Source organism: Dinoponera quadriceps, unplaced genomic scaffold (genome assembly GCF_001313825.1).
Source record: "Dinoponera quadriceps isolate SergipeBrazil2010 unplaced genomic scaffold, ASM131382v1 scaffold533, whole genome shotgun sequence".
Lineage (NCBI taxonomy): Eukaryota > Metazoa > Arthropoda > Insecta > Hymenoptera > Formicidae > Dinoponera > Dinoponera quadriceps.
In genome coordinates this window covers 1,115,198-1,134,812 of record NW_014554780.1, presented here as the reverse complement: position 1 = coordinate 1,134,812, position 19,615 = coordinate 1,115,198, and the positions used below count along the sequence as shown (strand labels likewise).

The 19,615-nt window shown below is 41.0% G+C and overlaps 1 protein-coding gene across 1 annotated transcript; it reads right to left on the bottom strand.

Annotated features, from left to right (window-relative positions):
- Positions 1–482: 482 nt before the first annotated feature.
- LOC106741827 (D-3-phosphoglycerate dehydrogenase) lies at positions 483–10,393 on the bottom strand. The gene is made up of 7 exons (XM_014614201.1): positions 10,256–10,393; positions 7,239–7,379; positions 4,486–4,637; positions 3,570–3,922; positions 3,070–3,288; positions 2,216–2,647; positions 483–1,967 (listed from the first exon to the last, which is right to left on the bottom strand). The coding sequence occupies exons 2-7, from the start codon at positions 7,371–7,373 to the stop codon at positions 1,723–1,725; spliced, it is 1,536 nt and encodes a 511-aa protein (XP_014469687.1). The 5' UTR covers positions 7,374–7,379; positions 10,256–10,393; the 3' UTR covers positions 483–1,722.
- Between the last annotated feature and the right edge of the window lie 9,222 nt (positions 10,394–19,615).

The following is a 19,615-nucleotide window of genomic DNA, read 5'->3' as shown; positions in this document are numbered from 1 at the left end:
TTGCGGTTTATAATAAGTATTACTCTGTAAACTAATGCATATTAATTTCTCAATTTGTCCTTAATTGATTATCAGTTTCTGTATTAGTAACTCTTGCTTTCTTAGTTCCTTTTCTNGTATATATATATATATGTGTGTGTGTGTGTGTGTGTGTGTGTGTGTATGTATATGTATGTATATGTGTATATATATATTTTTTTTTTTTTCCAAATGTGATACCCACTCGCGCTGTGTCACGTACCAATGTTATGTTTTTAAGTTTTTAGGATCATATAGAAGTCTCAATTTAACTTTATGCAAGTTCGCTTTAACACGTTCGGCTATCGTTGCAAAATTGCACACTCAATTCGCAAGAAAACATGACTGTACACCAAAGAACACGACGATTCTTTTGGACGCTACATTTGTACCGCCGGTAAATAGGAAATGATGGTGGGAAGGGGGCGGGGAGAGAAGGGGAGAAGATCGCTAACAATAGCAAACTGATGTAATCGATGTATGTATTATCATGTTTGTAAGATTATACGAATATATTGCGACATCGGGAGAGCCTCTTGCACGCTGGAGTCGGCCATTTTCATGGATATACTATTTTTCGAGGAGCTACAAATGTTATATTTTTTATAACTTTTTGACCAATATATTAGCACTTACGAGGCGAGATCGACTCTTTCTACGATTAGAGTAGTTGCCGTTCCCTTTTGTACAAGAGAGACGCTTTGTTTGTAGAGACATGGGCGCGCTAGTCGCGGGCTCTCCCGATGCCGGCCGTACAATTTGAACTGGAACCGGTGATTTGATAAAATGTGATGTTTTATTAACAAACTCTCTAATAATAATACAAAAATATAAATAGTTATACGCGGACATATGCTATACATATATGTATATATATATATACCCTTTTTTATACATTTTTATCTTGACGTACGTGCGTGCGTGCGTAAGAGTGCGATATAAGTTTTAATCCTTTGCGCTCGAGAGGTGCCTCTCAGGCACCACTCGGATCGAGGCGGCAAATCGAGCGATAACGGTGTTTATTTAGATTTAACGAATATCGCTTCTACTCCTAGCCCTTTGTGTGTAATCTTATGAGGTAATGGCTACATTTAACAAATGTCTTTCTTTGAACTATGAAGATATGTAAAATGTTAAAATATACAAGTTTAAAGTGTTATATTGTGTCAAAAATCATTTTAAGTTAACTGTAAAAAACTCATGAAATAAGCGGGAGCAGCTAATTCCTCTCGAGTTGCTGGTTCGCTCGAGCGAAAAAGGCCTCGAGCGCAAAGGGTTAATAATGTCTCGTATATAATTGACGGTATTTCCGCACGCAATCGGACGAAAATATTTCACGGACTACTTTTTATGTAGTTTTCTTCTTAAAAGAAAAGGAGAATCAAAAAAAAAAAATACTTATCGTTCGTCTACGTAATGTATTAATAGCAATATTTTCACCTCGACATTTCCGATCCGTCCGCTTTAATCGGGTAATAAATAATGATTTAACGAATGAGAAGATTTATGTAATTATAAAAAGAGGCGCGTCGATAGAAGAGCGTAAGAGCTCGCCGCGCGTTTCTAACAATCGAGCAATACTGGATTCATCAGTGCCTCCGCATCCCTCCCGTCTTCGTGAGGATCGCTCATTGTCGACGCTTTTCTCTGCATCCTCTCTCTCTCTCTCTCTCTCTCTTCATCCCTTTCTCTTAAGAAAAACGTTCAGAAGCTGTCAATTCCGTCAACGGGAATCGATACCTCCTGACCGGTCTGGATGATCAACCAACTGCCGTTGGCGTTCAAGTTGTGGATATTGATGGCCTTCGAGGAGAAGACGTTCACGATGTTGGCGAGATCCTGCACCCTGCTCGCACGGTACAGGCAAATGTGGTCTCTGAGCGCGATGCCGTTCACGAAGACCGCGTCGTCCAAAGCCAGTAGCAGCAATTCGTTGTCGCGCACAGTTCCTGTAATGCACGGAAGGAATTATTTCAAACTTTTTCTTTTCTCAATTTTTTTGAGTAGAGCACACGGACTCGTTCGGTCCTCGCGTTGGAGACACTATCCTTAAAATCGTCAAAGTAGCGTCAATGATTGCGTTCGGAAAACACAAGTCTTTATCGTTAGATCTCTAAATTCAAACCAATTTATGTCGACGAATTGCACAACCATTGTGTTTCCTGAATGCGACCGATATCTCGACTCGGGACGTTACCTTTGATGACATGCTGTCCGACTTTCACGACAACCGCTCGGTTGTCGTCGTCCACGTGGCTCTCTTGCAATTCTACGCCGATCTCCTGCGCGAGGGTCGGCGCGTTAACCAGGTTCAGGCCGTTTTTCGTCTGGCCGGTTAATATGCCGACTAACACGGCTGTGTGTATGAATCGCTTGTCTTGCATACCAGCGCCCACGGTCTGGCTATGCACGGTCGTGTTGAGCTTGCCTTTGAGGAAGCGACCGGCTAATTGGCCCAGTTTCTTCGACAGCTCTATCCACGGTCCGTTCTCGTTCGTCATAGCAGCGGTCAAAACCGGGGCGTTCACAATACCGGTGACGGCGTATTCGGTCGACTTGCCGGACAGGGCGAGGAATTGCTGGGCGATCTCCACCGCCACCCGTTGTTGAGCCTCCGCCGTGCTGGCGCCTGTAATCAAGTCGATTGTTAGTATAATGGCGCATCGTCTTGGCGATTAAAGTGCCGAAGATTGGTAAATATTTCATGAGAGCGTTGAAGAGACATCTGAGAGTTGCTATATCTCGTCTTTCATATATTTGTGCACTGAGAGAAATATTTGATTTTTCGTCACCATAATCATCGTAGTGAGAAAATCATAATCAGAAAAATCGTTTTTCTAATCAATTTTACGATAATGTCAGTGATAATAATATCTTGCGTACATACTGCTAACATTTTTGCGGTTAAAATCGTAAAACGGATATAACTGAGGCCGAAAATAACTATAGTTCCTCTCAATGTACGGCCCGAGGGTGTAAATTAATTATTGGTTAATTATTAATTAGATCGGGATTGTTTGAGACCGCTTTTATAGCGATTCGTCTACACACCGAGATGAGGGGTCGGGATAACTTTCGGGTGTTTGATGAGCTCCAAGGTGATCGGATTCTTCGGCGGCTCCTCCATAAAGACATCCAGAGCAGCTCCGCCGCAATGACCGGACTTGAGCGAATTTAAGAGAGCCTCCTCGTCAACAATGCCGCCACGTGCGACGTTGATGATGTTAACTCCATTCTTGCATTTCGCCAAAGTCGTCGCATTGATTAAATCTATGGACAACATACGGCTCCGATCAGTCATTGCGCATAATTTTTGGATGGAAACAATTACGATTCCAGATTTAAAGTCTAATGATACCAAACGATTCTAATTTAAGTTTATACGATAGTCTAGAATACTGGTAATTAATAAAATTAGTAAAAATAATAGTAACTATATTTGGAGAAAAATACATATATTACTATATTTTTCTCCGAGTATGGTAACAAAATAAAAAAAGAAAATTATTTTATCAAAGGACTGTCTCTCTCTCTCTCTCTTTCTCTCGTACTTCTGGTTTGAGGTATGAGCGGCGTGTGGACGGTGATATAGTCTGCCACGGGCCATATTTCCTCCAGATTGAGCTTTTTAATCCCGAGCTCGGCGGCGGCCTCGGCACTCACGACGGGGTCGAAAGCGACGACGTTCATGCCGAAGGCTTGCATCCTGTGAGCTACCTCGCGGCCTATGCGGCCCATCCCGAGGATCCCGAGGGTCTTGCCGGACAGCTCATAACCGGAGTACAGCTTCCGGTCCCATCGGCCCTCCTTCAGCGATTGCGCCGCTTGAGCCACATTACGCGCTAACGCGGATATTAAAGCGCACGTTAGCTCGCAAGCGCTAATGCTATTGCCACCAGGTGTGCTGAAATAATCGAAGCGAGCAATGCGATTATGCACGGATGCGGCTAGCAAGGCTTGCGGTTGCCAACTCGATTAGGATAATTGTGACGTCCAGACGTTTACGCAACGCCTCTCGCGTTTGAACGCCGAGGGTCTTGCGAATATCTGTCTTAGCCCTCCCGGATGGAACGGAGAATCACGATGACGTCAAAATATCGTCAAAGTGACGAAAGAATGACTATAAAACTCCGACTATCTTCCGATCATTCTCTCATCATTTTGATATCAATTCGACGTCACCGTCACTCTCTGTTCGATTTGGATTTGCGTCGAGTTCAGCTTTTTAATTACCGAGGCGATCTAGGTTCAATTAATTAAAAAAATAAAATTGATACGTCGATCAAAACTTTATATTTACTAAACTTTACTAAACTTTATATTTGTTGAAAATTTATTTCACTTCTTGACGAGGACTGACATTCTTTACTTTGTCTCCAATTCATAGAGAGAGATGCTTGTTATTTTATATATAATTTATAAAAGTAAATTTATGAAGTGCGAAAATCGAGCATTATGTACACATACTTCAATACGATGACCCCTTTACGCGTGGCAGCCTGAAGATCAATGTTATCGACTCCGGTACCGGCGCGTCCGACCACGCGAAGATTCGGGCACGCGGCGATAATGTCCGCCGTCACTTTCGTCTCGGAGCGGACGATAAGCGCGTCATGTTTCTGTGGGACAGAATATTAAACTTTCCTTTACCTCGGGAATTATAATTTCAACACATATAAACGAAAAACTAGAAAAAAAAAACATTTCTATGTCTGAATATGTAAATCTACAAAAATGACAAATATACTGAGAGAAATTATAGTTATTTTCGGCAACTATACCCTTCTTTACGGCTTTGATCGCAAAAATAGTAATAGCAACATGCATGTAAAGTTGTTATCACTGATATCACTGATACTATGGTAACGCTTATTTAAAAAAAAAAAAACTAGTTCTCCCGTGGCTATAATTCTTTCACTGCGACGATTACAGTTACAAATACCAAATATTTTTCTCTCAGTGTACGCATATTCAGCCAGCATCGACAAAACACGTATATAAAAAAAAAGGATCTCCGTCCGGCGATGTCATGGTTTATAAATCTATCCCTATGGAGAATAAAAAGGATTCGGAACTACATCGGTCTCTCGGTGGATTTGCAACGAGACGGTCCAGCCGACGTTGGAGCCTGACGACGCTGGTGCGGGCAAGAGCGGCGAAATTGAGAAACGGCGAGTGCGAGTGAAACGAACGATCTTAACGTAAGTTATTGTGAAACCCGGGTGGAGAAGGGATATATGGCTAGTCTCCTTGTACGGGCGCCCATGTGTGCCGGCGCAAACCGGTGGTACAATGACCCGTTGCGAGCCAACCGGTATCTGCGCCGGCCGACTCAACTGGATATAACCGGATCGCCGGCTCGAATGCGGGCAATTAAGAAAAGAAAGATCAAATGGGGAAGGAGACGGAGATAGATGAAATCGTAGGAGCGAAAGAGAGGGAGAGAACCACGGAGGGTGGGCGGGGACAGTGGGGGATAGAAAAGAGAGCAAGACGCGCGTCCCACATGTCACTAGCATATATTTATTACACTCGTAATGCCGCATTAGATCGGCTATGTCTAATGCCTCAAGATGAATTGACGCGTGGCGCGGAATTTATCCAATCCGGGGGAACGAGGAACGTTTTACGCGGCTAGTTACTCGAAATAGATCGTTCTTCGAAATCCTTCGATTCTCTCTCACACACAAACGAAGATCTCTCGTGAGAAGATCTCTTTAACGTTCGCCGCTGATAAGCTGATAATCGATCGACAGGATAAATTTCGGCACGTCGATTGCGATTCGCTACCTCCCACCTTGAAGTCTCTGCATCGATTATTTCAGGAAATGTTTGAGAGACGAGAAGGAAAACCGAATTATTCTCTTCTGCTTGAGGGAGTGGAGGGCGAGGGCGGACAACGCGGTTTTTCGAAATGAGCGATAATATTGACCGGTAATGATTCGACGAACGTTTATAAGTTTATTAGAGCCAGAAATTACATAATGCGTGAACATAATGTGTGAAAAGTTCAGAAATTCGAAGCTTCGAATATGTTGAATAATACTATTCCAAATATTGATTGCTCTGTATATTCATATGTTATTCCGGATTTTGATACACTGTGAAAATAATTCAAGCACGTTATTATTGAACGCACGATTAGTGAAATATGTTACGACTCTCGTCGTGCAACCACATGTATCTAATTCTTTTACACAATTATTTAGAAACTAAGAGAAGGTGATAAAACAAAAGTGTTTCGTCGATTTTATTTGGTATTTGTTCGACACAATGGACGACTGACAATTTGTTGAAATCAAAGAAACCTTTGCCTCTGTACGCATCTAATCGGCATCTTATCGGAATCTAAATGTAACGCAATGGGAGGAACATATCTTCAAAGGTTGAACTATTTTTAAAAGAAAAGAAAAAAAATCCCTTCCAAGGGAGATTTTTTCTCTCGCTATTTTGTTAATTAACGCGGTAACTATCAATCGTAATTTAATTCATTAATATCTAAGACGGAAAATACGGTACGATGCGCGATTGTGTCCCATTTACGATTGCTTCTCGGGTTGGAGTTCACTGTTTATCGTCGCGTTTCGAAACCGACGAATATTAAAAGCTTTATGTAACGCAAATATCACCCGCTAATGGATGCACGAAAAGAAAACCAAGTCCCGTTTGATCAGTGTTGAATGACCATTTGATCAATCATTCTCTCCGGTCGTTAAAATAACATATAAATATCGATTATTGCGTCGAGACAAGTGAGAAAAAAAATCAATCGTTGCGGTTTGCGAAGTAAAATTAATATTGTAAATTTGAAAAAAATATTAATAAATGACAAATTTGATTAAACTGACATCTCGGATTGGGAGGATTTGCAGTTTTAATTTATAGCGTGTCACTTTCAAAAGTATAAAATTACAGCACTTTACAAAATTCAAAGCTTCAGATCGATAAAAAAAAAATCAAAGTGAGTCGAGATGGCGTTTGACCATTTACCAAATTGATTTCAAACTTTAATAGAGATTTTCCCGCTAAAACGATTTCGGAGCACCACTTTCGCTGATTATCCCACTTTTAAAGCTAACATTCGGCGCCGAATATCAAACGGAATTCGTAACTTGGCAAAATACGCTTTTTCCGATCACTTTTCAATTTGTATATTTTTAGCGGGACAGAGATTATCAATCGCTGCTACTACGTGAATTTCACCACAACGATGCGCCTACCTGTAGCTCGCTGATCAGTTCATCCTTCGGCAGTTTGTATTTTGTCGTGATTGGAATGCCATGTTCGACCAGCAGAGCGCCGCAAGACTCGTCCACGGGATCGCTGATGAGAACGCTTCTCAAGTTGACCGACATGTTATCCTTGAAACAAAGAAATCCTTGAATAGTGTTTACCTGGACAAAAGGGAATCGCTATTCGTGATCGGTAATTCAACTGTCTGCTCAGGTCGTTTATGTCAGTCTGCAACTTGCTGATTATCATACTTTTCGAAATTTTATGTTCCTATATTTTGTATTATATATCCAATCAATATATGTGTGATTAAATATTATCTTCACATTTCGTAAAAAATTGCAAATAAAAAACAACGATTTATATTATGTATTTACATTAAAAATTATATAGAACTCTTTGCTCATGAAGAACGGCAATTTAGTGTGAGAGAAATGATAAAAATTCGTGGAAATTTTCATGTATTTCGCATTTATACAGAATGTAATTGACAACGTGGAATTATAAAGTTTGCGACCTCTATGTAACACTAAGATCGGTTGGATTACGATTGCTTAATTTCGCATATATTGTATCAAACTTCTCGTACGCAAGTACTTTCTAATCGTTTCGCGGTGGAAATTTACGATTGACCGACTGATTGAGATCTTCAGCCGTAACAGTCGCGCAGCTGTGACAACCGATAAGCATTGGTGGAATATAATTCCCCCGCTTATCGAAATCACAAATACATATTGACGTCCCATCATTCCCGCATTATCAGGTGGAAATATCAATATCGACGGCAAACAAGATTGTCGACGACTATCGAGTGTTAGATCGAACGTCAGTCTAATTGTGATTGATCGGTTTGTGGTGTCACTTCATATCGAGCGTCTTTTAAATGAACTGGATCGAGTGAGCTAGTATTTTAAATGAAGAATATTTTGAAATTCCTGAGCGTTTCATAGAAATTTCCACGTGAGGGAGAAAAACAAAGTGCTAATCGTCTTTCTCGAAAAAAAATATATCACGAATAAACAGCCGACTGATATGTTACTGGTTTCCTTTACTTTGTACTTCTCGTTATCTGTGATATTAGTTATTATCTAGAATCAATGTTCGATCAAAATATTACGTAAATTATACATTTTAATGCAATAATATTCTATAATATTCTTATATAAAAGTTTTTTTTTTCTTTCCGCAGAAGACCTCGAAAATAAGCATTTTAGCGTCTGATCGATTTGAATCATCAACTTTGTGCGCGTCATGTAACATCCATTAGAATGATTAACACGTTAATTATTCATGTGTGTGGCGAATGTTAATGTACTGTATTATAAGATAATTAGCTTGTCATGGGCGGAAATATACTACGTCATGAATATCTCGGCTGCCGTAGTTACAATATGTAACGCTCGCGACAGCATGGATGCCACTGCTGTCGATTTATGCATATTCAATCTTTCAGCACACACACATATGTACGCAATACAAATCCAAATTGTAAGCGACGCTTCATGTGGATCCCGATAAACTCTGATATCCGAAGCTATTCACGCGAATGAATTCCTTAATATCTCTAAACATTCATAATCGGCCAATTAAAAATACTTGAACAGAATATTTAAAGAGCTTCATATTTGACGCAATGTAAACATGCGGCCCACAGATTTTAAAATTTCAATAAAAAAAAAATTTATTAGAAATACATTAAAGTCCACTTTGAATCTAACGACAAATAGTCTTATTATCTATTTGTTATCCTTGTCTTACCTATTTTAACCGACTTGCGTTTTTCAGACTACTAGCGACTCGACATCTTCGCTGAGGAGAATTAAATTTAAATTTTACGAAAGAAGCGCTTTTCATCAATTCTGGGAAAACCGGTATCTTCCTCGCGTCGACAATGAAACATTTATCTCCTCTTATTCCGGTAACATTATCTTAAACACATATATTTATAGACAAGCACGAATGCAACGACATAACAACACACATGTGTGTCACGGAAATTGTAGAATCCATTTAATTAACTTTGGGTAAATCTTTACGTCACATGGAAGATATATCTTCTAATGAAAGATCGCTCGAGGAAACAACGCGAGGGATTGCTAATGCCGTGATTTCCGGTGCAAATGTATTCCTTTTTTCAGCGGCGAAAAATAGAAGATGGAGAGTCGATGAAAGTTACATAAGCGGAATATTGATACGAACGCTTGTCTGCCGGCTCGTCGAAATGCCGCTAAGGAAATTTTTCCTCTCCGGCGAGAAGCCGGCATATTCCATGCATTCAAATTTGTCGTTACCCGTTGAAACAAACGTGGTCGGTCAGCGTGTATGGCTCGAACTCACCTGAGGAATTTCATTAACTCGTTGTCGCTCTTCCTTCGCGGTATCGGACAGCCGCGATTGACTCTCTCGAGCACGTTTACAAGTGTCTTTCGGTGCTCTTATAACATTTTACCGCCAAGTAAAATCGCAATTGCCGGCAAATATCGATAAATTCAAATACCAGGCGGCGCGCCGGTTCGATATACGAGTGACGCGATTCTTCCGTTTCCTTCTCGCCCGGTAAATTTATTAACTCAACATGACGGACATTCTTTTTCATTTTTCCTCCTTTTTCACGCGGAATAAAATACAATTACTTCGTAAATGAATCGAGACATAAATAATTTCTCTCCATAATAAATCACACGTGCGCGTGTATTACATAAATTGCACCGTAATATACGTGTTACGTTGATCTCCGTGGTAAATCACGAGACGTTCTTCGTCGAGAATGATGTCGGTCGGTGTGGTTACGTCACACACATACCACAGTAAACAGCGTTAGATTACATGTTACCGCCAACCGTAAGATGCACGTTGCAACGGCGCGCAAGCGGCGGCGACGGAGAGCGTCGGTCAGCAACAAGTGTCAGATTTTGAAGCCGGTTTCTCGTGTTGCGGACCTACGGTGAGGAGGTAACGCGCGACGGCCTTGGATGGACGAGCGGAATTTCAATGTGGCACCTACCTTTCCTTGGCAGATTCTGCTTTGACGTGGAAAATTCGACTCGGCGAGTCCTCGGATAAAGACGAACGGTATCAGGGACGAACACGGGGGGGCTTCGACTTGTCGTTACCGTACGGTGGTCTAGCTGTAAACTGAACCGTTCTACTGTGATTTATCTTCTTATAGCGGAGTCCCCACTCTCTGAGACCATAGGAACGCGGTGCGCGAGAGAATTGTGGCGGTGTTGTTCGCGCGCCGCGACCGCCGTCCCTCTTCACCGACCGCTCGCTCGCCTCGTTCGTTCGTGTTGTGTGTGTGTTTGTGTGTACGCTCGGTAAATACAAAAGCGTGTGCCTTCACCTTGCTTAGGCACACGTTTTCCGAAACGAACATATCGCGCCCAGGTGATGTGGTTGAGTGTACCTGCTGGGTTTACCTGTGTTTCTGCGCGCATTGCGGACGCTAAGAATATGCCCTTTCAATTCCAAGTTCCGTCTTTCTTATATATGAGCTGCACATTCTAATGCGATAACATTCTATTTTCCTTCCCGCAGAAGACTTCGCGAGAGTGAGCACTTCGGCGTTCGGAGTCATCAACATTGGGCGCGTCACGTAACAACCATTAGAATAATTAACATATGAATTATGCATGTGCATAGCATCGTGCACAACGTTATATCAGCTTTACACTGAGAAGAAAATATGTACAAATATTAAAAAAAAGAGAGTAAAATATTAAAAATTTATTTGATGGGCAATAATAATATATTTATTTCTACCAATGTGCATATTTTTACATTGAAGAACAAATTTTTCAAGTGAGAAAATATACATTTTCTAAATCTGTAGCTTTGCAGGAAAACGATTGTTTATTTTATTTAAATGGAAGAATTTAGATTTAAATAAATATATTATTAATATCTATCGAGAAAATATTATTTATTTTTTGGGATATTTTCTCTCTCAGCGTAGCGTTTGATACGAACGTCTGCAGAATAGGGAACTTGGCTTTGAACGTTAGAGGTCATTGATAAAATTTCGTTAGATTCGACTTGACGTTGGAAGACTTATTGGTCGTTTGAAAATTTTACGCGCAGATCGAAATAGAAACGATAAGGAAACAAAAAATTAGTCGCAACTGCGTAACTACATAGCGTGATATTGCGTTCTGAAATAAATATAAATATTAAAAGAAAGGGAAAAGAAAAAGCCTGCTTATAATTCAGGCGACGAATGTCGAAACGGTTCCAATGATGTCGTCACTACCATTTACGTATGTGCTTTCGGTGCGCACGAACAGAAATATTTCGGAACGTTGTGCGTGTCACGCACTTTTCCTTCATTATCAGGCTTATCGGTCGTTGACAGAATCGTTCATCGGAAGAACTGATGATAATCATTTCGATAACATTATTTTGTCAGCCAAAGGCGTAAAGAATCGTAAATTTTGATCCTGATGATTAAATGAATGCTGACGATTAAATCGCGCGTAATTAAATTTTGCCCGTGCGAGATAAGAGTAGAGGCGTGTCTCTCTTTGACTTTGCAAGGTTGAAGTCATCCGTAAATCCCAATTAACACCTTGGAAGTCACTCATAAGAATGCCTATTCAATAAAGCGATTGACTGTATTTCACTCGATTCTTTCATGAATTGAAGAGCGGAATTTTATGGACAAATTAATGGATTGCGGTCTGCTTTCGACCACATATTCGTGAATTGTTCGTGATGTCATCACTCATCGCATTTATTATAATTTTGCGATTATTTTTACCATTGTCAGCTGCAATTATGTGTGGGGACTGCACGTATCGCTATTCTAGACCGAAAGTTATGAAATATTTATTACTTAATAATAATTCATTATCTTCTGCGTTACGCTCACTTACGCGCGATAATATATGTTACTCTCGCCTGCTTCGTGTTTCGGCTTTGCTTATGTTTACAATAATAGGAAACGTTAATATTATTATTGAATATTATCACAACAAAGATTTCCTAATCTTTGATTTCTTTCCTTCTCATTCGCAACAAATTCCGTATAAGACGGGATTTTTGTCTACTCTGTCTTTCGGCGGCGAGTTATTACATAGTTCGTTTTCGCGCGACGAAGAAGAAAGAATTCAATCTAACGAGTCGAAATAAATCGCGAGTTTCGTGCGCGTGCGAGAACAATTTATTAGACAATCCCATTCTCGCGTCACTAATAATAAACCGTGCGGCGATTGGCGTTGCCGGGAGATCAACAGTTTAATTATCGCTCGCGTTACCCGACGACCGCGAAACGCGTCTTCCGTCTGCGACTTTGTCGTTTATTACCGCCGGTATCGCGAGTCTCTCTCGGTAACTCGAACGCAACTTAATAATCGAGTCGAGTTTCTGGCGGCGCAATTACGAGGGGCGAGATTAATCGCCGCTCGATCCGGTTAAAACGGGTTGGTGGCCTCTTCACTATTGTCGGCCGGTCGGATAACGAGCGATATTATTAGAAATCGAGAGAGAAAGAGAAAAAGAATGCCTATTATATACCGGCGAAACTGGGTGGAAAAATGACTGAAGAGACGTTTCCTAGTCGATCCGTTATCTCAGGCGGCAAAGACGAAGAAGCACTCGCGGCCGGGAGTTATTTTCCACGTTGATAAGAGATAATACGATCCGCTGGGGGTACCGAGAGTCAGATGATTCCCCGCCGCTCGATGACGTTCGTTCTCGCTATCTCAGCTCAGTGACGCACAACGCAGTGGCGCGCCGCTCTTATTTTGACTGACGAGTCGCGACTCGCGAAAACAATACGCCTCAAGAAAGGCGTTAATTGAGACTTGTCTCTCATCGATTTATACACGAAACGCCTATAATTGCAAAACACTCCCTCGCTTGAAACCCACCGGTGGGAGTTGCCTCGATAAAAACAACACGTGTCGAATGACTAGCGGAACTGAGGGGGACTCGAGAAAGTGGAAATCCTACAGTTCTGAAGGCTCTAGAAAACCGGGGTTTTTTTTTTCAATTTCTTTTCCAAAGGTAGAAAAATTCGTTTAGAAAAAATTTACGCGTGTGTTCGATTAAAAGCTGTCATTTGCTTCTTTTCGAAAAGAGGATAATTGCGTACGCTTAACTGAAATTAAATAAAGTCAATGTGTTATATGTTAAGCGATAACATATTGTCGTAAAAAAATTACAACCGAATACATTGTTAAATTAAAATTAAAAGAAAAAAAGTGGCAAATTAAAAATTACCGTAGTAATCAATTTTTCTCGCTTTCGAATTGCTGGAGGAGTTTATGAAGGGCTGATCAGACGGAAACGGTCCTGTTGGGAGTATCCCGGGAATTTGATCGAACTTTATCGCGCTTCATCGAAGCGTCCTTTGAAAATCGTGCAAGTGCGAAAAGCGACGTTTCTCGTGTTTTATCCGAGTACGATGTAACGGATACAATGTTTCGCAATTAACACCGCGAATCACCGATAACAGCAATTAATACGTGTGTAAATTCCCCATCGCCGTTTCGTGCCATCTAACACGGGGTTCACACACACACACACACGGGTCGCAACGTGTGGCAATCGGCAGTTATCAGCGGCCGGAGAGAAACGACAAGTTGTTTGCGAAAGAACGGGCATGACAAGGAGAGCATCTCGGCAGAGCGCGCGAGCGAGTAAGAGAGAAAGGGAATAGCCGATGATTGCACACGAGCGGTGAAGAGTCCACGAGATATCGCGTTGTAATGCGATTGTTATGGCTGAATCAGACCCCCAGCAGCATGGTTGCGTCATTCTAGCGCGATCCCGCTGACCCCGCCGACCCCACTGAGCGACGACGAGTGGAAAATATATTCTGCGCCGTGTGCACTCTTCTGCACAAGACGCGCGGCGTGACACGATAATTTCCGTCTTTTTGTACAATTCCAGATTACTGGCGATTTGCGAGCTGACGGCGGCCTCGTCTGTTTGCGACGAATTTCGTCGGATTCTCAGCGGTGACGTATCGGCAGATTTGGACCATCGCGTGTCACTCGGATAGGTCGGCAGCACCGAGATACCAGATTGTCGCGTTGAAGACTATTTATTATTTCCCACTTTTTGCACCTTAATCCGACGCGCTGCCCCGTTCATTCATTCGCACGATGAACGTGGGAATTAGAAAATACTCCCAAAGATCTACTGTAAAATCAATGAAATGTAAAGCAAAAGATAAAAACGATAAAAAAGAGTTATGGGAAACAAGTTTCAAAATTAGCTTGTTTAGGCGACGTCAATCCATTAATTTGTCCGATCATTAACGTTTCGCGGCAATCGGTTCTTGGTCGTTACGGAACGTCACCTGCTACAGGCGAGTGGAATGTCACGGGATATTTTGCCCGTCTTTCTTGCACCGATTCGATCGTATTTGCAGCGTCTCGCATCAGGGTAGTTCGCGATTCCCGCTTCTTGAGGGAGGCCAATTCGGTTCTTCGCGAGAATCCTGATGCTTCCCAATGATCATGGCGCAAGGCTGACACGGCTATTGAAGTTCCACGTTGTAAAACACTCCGGATTATTTTTCCAGCTTCTTTCTCCCTTCCCCCTCTTCGAGAATCCGCGGAAATCTCGCGCGGATGATTGATGTTTCTGAATTCGCTCCGGAAGGCTATATAATATTAATCATTGTGAAATATACACGCACGGAACCTCTTCTCCTCCACGGAAACTTTCGGAGAACTCGAAATAGTTTCGCGTCTCAAATATTAACAGTCTCTAATTACGGGAACTGTGTAACGCTCTCGGTTCGCCAAATGGAAGAGCGTCGTGTGCGGGTTTTCATCGAGAAACGACGTCACGTACGGTATTAATAATGTCTTTACATTATTATCAGATGAGCGATATTGATATCAGAATGATCCGCAAACATCTCTTGGCACGAGCAAGAAATTTGAATCGCCGGGATCAGACCGGACGTCGCGTATGCATCGTGGGAGGCCGCTAATCGAGTGTGCTCCGTGTGCGGTATCGAACATATTGGAACTTGTCGACACCGATACTTAGTCCGGGAGCGATAAAGGTTCGTAAACATCTTGTTAAATGAGGATAGTTCTGTCGATAATTCTGATGATAAAAGTGCCGGCCGAGGAAGAAACCAGCGCACTGGAATATACTGGTTACTCGCGCGTGAACCCGAGACCCTGCGAGATAGAGCTCAGAGAATGAAGAAAAAAGAAATTTATGTGAGATAAACACTCACGTGATATGAGGGAGACAGAGAGAGGAACATACAGACTGACAGAGAGAGAGAGAGAGAGAGAAAGAGAGAAAAAAATATTCGCCGGTTTTTGCCGGAGCATCGACGAACGGTCTCTTTCACCCACTCACGATTGCAAAATTACCAAACGTCCGTCTGTCTGTTACAAAGAAGCGCACTTTGTTTGACAGTTTTAAACGTTGTGGTGAACGGTGTCTATGAGACACCTTCCATGAGACACTTCGATATGTGAGAATAGAAAATACTTGGAGTGACTTGCTCCACGGCAACAGGAAAAGATTGTCGGTGCAGACAATGCGATTATCTTGTTTTGTTAACAATGATTGTATTAAACGAGTCATCAAATGAACACATTGTATCAAATGAGTGTTGTTTGTCTTTGTAACGATTGGCGGCGATGTACAGCGTGGGACCGCGAATTTTGATTTTATCCGCCGATCCGCACTTTTCGTTAAGCTGTTATATTTATAATGCAATCACTTATTTGATGCTTATTATTTTCGTAGTAAAATCGACACGATAAAATCCATTAGTAACGTAATACCTGTTAAGTATAGGCATTGCAGGTAGCAAGTCATTATTAGCCACACTTTATACTTCTTATCAACTACTCGGGATCGTCTTACCAATTGACGATGAAGGACAGACCGATAATTTTGCACGTAGCCTTTTCACATTTAGATTTAGATCTAGTTTAATGAGCTTCGATTACCGAAAGAGGCGAGCTATTTAAAATATCTTTGCATGAAATATGAGACGCGTTATTTGGCTTGAAAATATTATATGAAGAAACAAGTTAAATTGAATTAAATTGAATCAACTATAAATAACAATTGCATAAAATGAAGTAATATTTTATTTAATTAATAATATGGTATTAAAATAAGGGATGGAATGTCTAATAATTTCGGGAAATTAAATAAAAATGATCTATTTCGCTTTATGATGACATTTTACTGACATTTTTTTAATTATATAGGAAGATACGTTGATATGATTCTTTAGGAGGGATGATATTTTTGGATTCGCTCGCTTCCATGTCGGTAGCGCAAGAGGAAAATTTTATCTTGCAGGCATGCGAGCACTCGATGCTAGCTAATTGATAGCGCTTTAATTGGCATCAAGTGCCGAAGTACACGACTCCGCACACGAAAAGGTCAAATAATGCATCTACATTACCACATCGCGTGCTTTGTGCCCGGACCTTGGAGTGTCTACTCGTAAGAGACAGTACAGGCTTATAAGCTACTTGAAGACACTCAGGAATTATCAGCCTACAATTTCGCAAAACGTAAATAGTCGTGCTTCTCGGTCAATTCGATTATCAAGTTATTACGCAACTTGCAATCTCGAAAGTGGGTTCAACGTTGAATCGCTATTGAAGTTTCCTCTAAGAAAAAAGAAAAATCATCCCCAAATCCCTGGAGAAAGCTGTTATAAAGAAGAACTCCTTCGGACGAATTTCTCATATGTGCGAGTAATGGTACGGAAAGTTATTCGTAAAGACGTCTCTGAAAGTGATCGCTCTTCGCGCGGGGATGTAAAATGATACGAGTCTTAAATCCACCATCTCGTCGGCATGCGTCTCCTCGGTGCTGATAGCCTCAGTTTACGCGAGAAAAAAACTTTAATTCGACGGTAATCAAGAAGCCGATGGTAAACTTGACACCCCTGCCAAAGGCACGGACTGCAAACTGGAGCAGATTTACTACGGAAAAATATAAAGCGCGTTGAAGTTGGATCGTAAAACTTTGCTGGAATATATTGAGTGTCCAAGTGCATTTTCCAACTTTAATTTTTATGACAAAAAATTACTGCTCCGTCATTTTGATGCCGGGTTTCTGATGTAAGCCCATGATTTTTTTTCTAATAAATTACATCTTCTTTTCACAGTCATTAGAATAGATTTTTTAACTACTTTTCCATGTATTCCGAAGCCGGGCGTGATGACGAACAAGAGTGTCACGCATCGCGCAATTTCACTTTAACGACATTTATAGATATAAGTAGACGCGCATATCGATCCAATTATTTAAGAGCGAGTAGGCGAGCTTAATGCTACTAAGATGCCCTTGTGTTAGTGAAAGCTTTTCTATATCCTGCTAGGTTGATATGCTTGTTGATACCGCTTTAATTGATTATTGAGCCAGCTATCGTCGTATTTTGCAGCTCACGTCCGAATAATTCGGCAAATAATATGGACGCTCGACGTCAGGCCACGTTTTCTGAAACGCTGAATCGCAGAATGAGCGTTTCGAAGCGAATTAAACTGTTTCCTGGGATAATAAAATCCCGGAAATATCAAAGTTTTAATATTGAAGATTAAAAAAAGGCAAAAAAACTTCACATCGAATTATTGATGAAACTTGCCCCGGGAAATAGATTGTGAACGAATTACGAAGATGTCGAAGAAGCGCGAAATGCTCGAAAGGTGCACAATAGTGTTGGTTCATGCCTGATCTGATCTTGCAATTCTCGATGGATCCACACGACGGATCCTAAGCAGTAACGATTCGGTCTAGACATTCCAATCGGTTGCTCGTTCACACTGAATACGAAACGTCTGGGCAGATGTGGTACGTTCCGCGCATACGAATCTAGGGTCCAATCGAAGCGAATTGAAGGTGAAGGAATGAAAATTCTGTACACTTCTCCTTCCGTCGAATTCTTGTATCTCTTTTGCAGCTAACGACGACCTGCGGACTCTTCCCACTTTCGATAAATTTGAAAAATAAATTTAATCGAGAAGACAAAATTCTTGCTATTTCTATCTTGATTTATAATCGTGTTTTACCGATTGTAAAAAAATGATCGGTGTTATATAAAGATTTTACGTTGAATTAATATTCAACATTCTTTCATGTTGAAATAATAAAAATTTCTATGCAAATATACGTTTAACATAAAGATTATGTAGTCTGAAATTTTAAGTTTTCGCTAAAATATGGATAAACATTCGATGTGGCATTCGAATTGGCACCGTATCTTTCGAGAATTTATATCCGACGTTTCGTGAACATTTCGGTCCATTTCTTCAAGGAAACTATTTCAGATCAATCCTCACCTTGAAGAAGTGAAATGTTCACGAAACGTCGGATACAAATCTTTGAAAAACCCGGCGCCAACTCAGAAACCACATCGAATGAAAGATTGGCTGAGTTCAGCAGGACGAAACGGATAATAAACGGTTTACTGATGAGTCACAACGTGTTGGATATTCTGCTGAACGCTGTTATGGCACGCACGCACGCACACACATATTTTTAAAGGTCGGTAGTAAAATGTTACATCCGTGGAAAATGCGTCTCTTCATGTCAATTGTTTGTGTCCGTTATCGTTACATGTCAGATTACGTACGAAATAAATCTGTGAGATACCGAATTCTTCAGAGGAAGTTATTAAACCAAATTTCTCGGACACGTGTAATATGTTTAACTTGGTTCGCAACTGTTAAAATTTTATCACGTTATACTTTTGTTATGCAACAATTCACACTGAATAGAAAATTTCGTTAACAAGCAAAGATATGGCATTTTATAGGCCGGCTGCAAAATGTTATATCTGCGGAAAACACTTCCGTTTATGCCAATCGTTTGTATCGCCTATCGTTATGCGCATATCGGTAAAAGGATTAACATATCGGTGCGAGCAGTGCGTGCGTATTTTTACGAGAGGGATATTCAAGCATAGGTAGGCGGAAAAATAATTCCGTTATAAAACGTATTCTGTATGTATCGTTAAACAAATTTTTCGGACCGATGAATCCTGCCAGCAGACACGTCATCGATATTTCAAAATTGTTACAATTATTCCACGTTATTGTTGGTCCGTCCGACGAAAAACGGATCTCGGGAAACTTTTAGAAACTGACTTGCAATTTTTCATTAGGAATCTTAAGCTCTCTTCCAGCTCGAGGGAAACTAACCATCTTGCATTTTAATTTGTGCCAGAAAATAAACGAAAGAAAACAATGACTGATCAAAGTAATCACGGGCTTGCTTGAATGCGACGGCGTTGTAAACGCGAGCGCGTGCAAACACGCTTTGCAAAGAAAACTATTAAACCACGAGCTCGTGACTCGCCGTGGTAATTTATACGAATAAATGAGATCTCGAGTCTATCGTAAATCGCAAAACGTGATCTGAG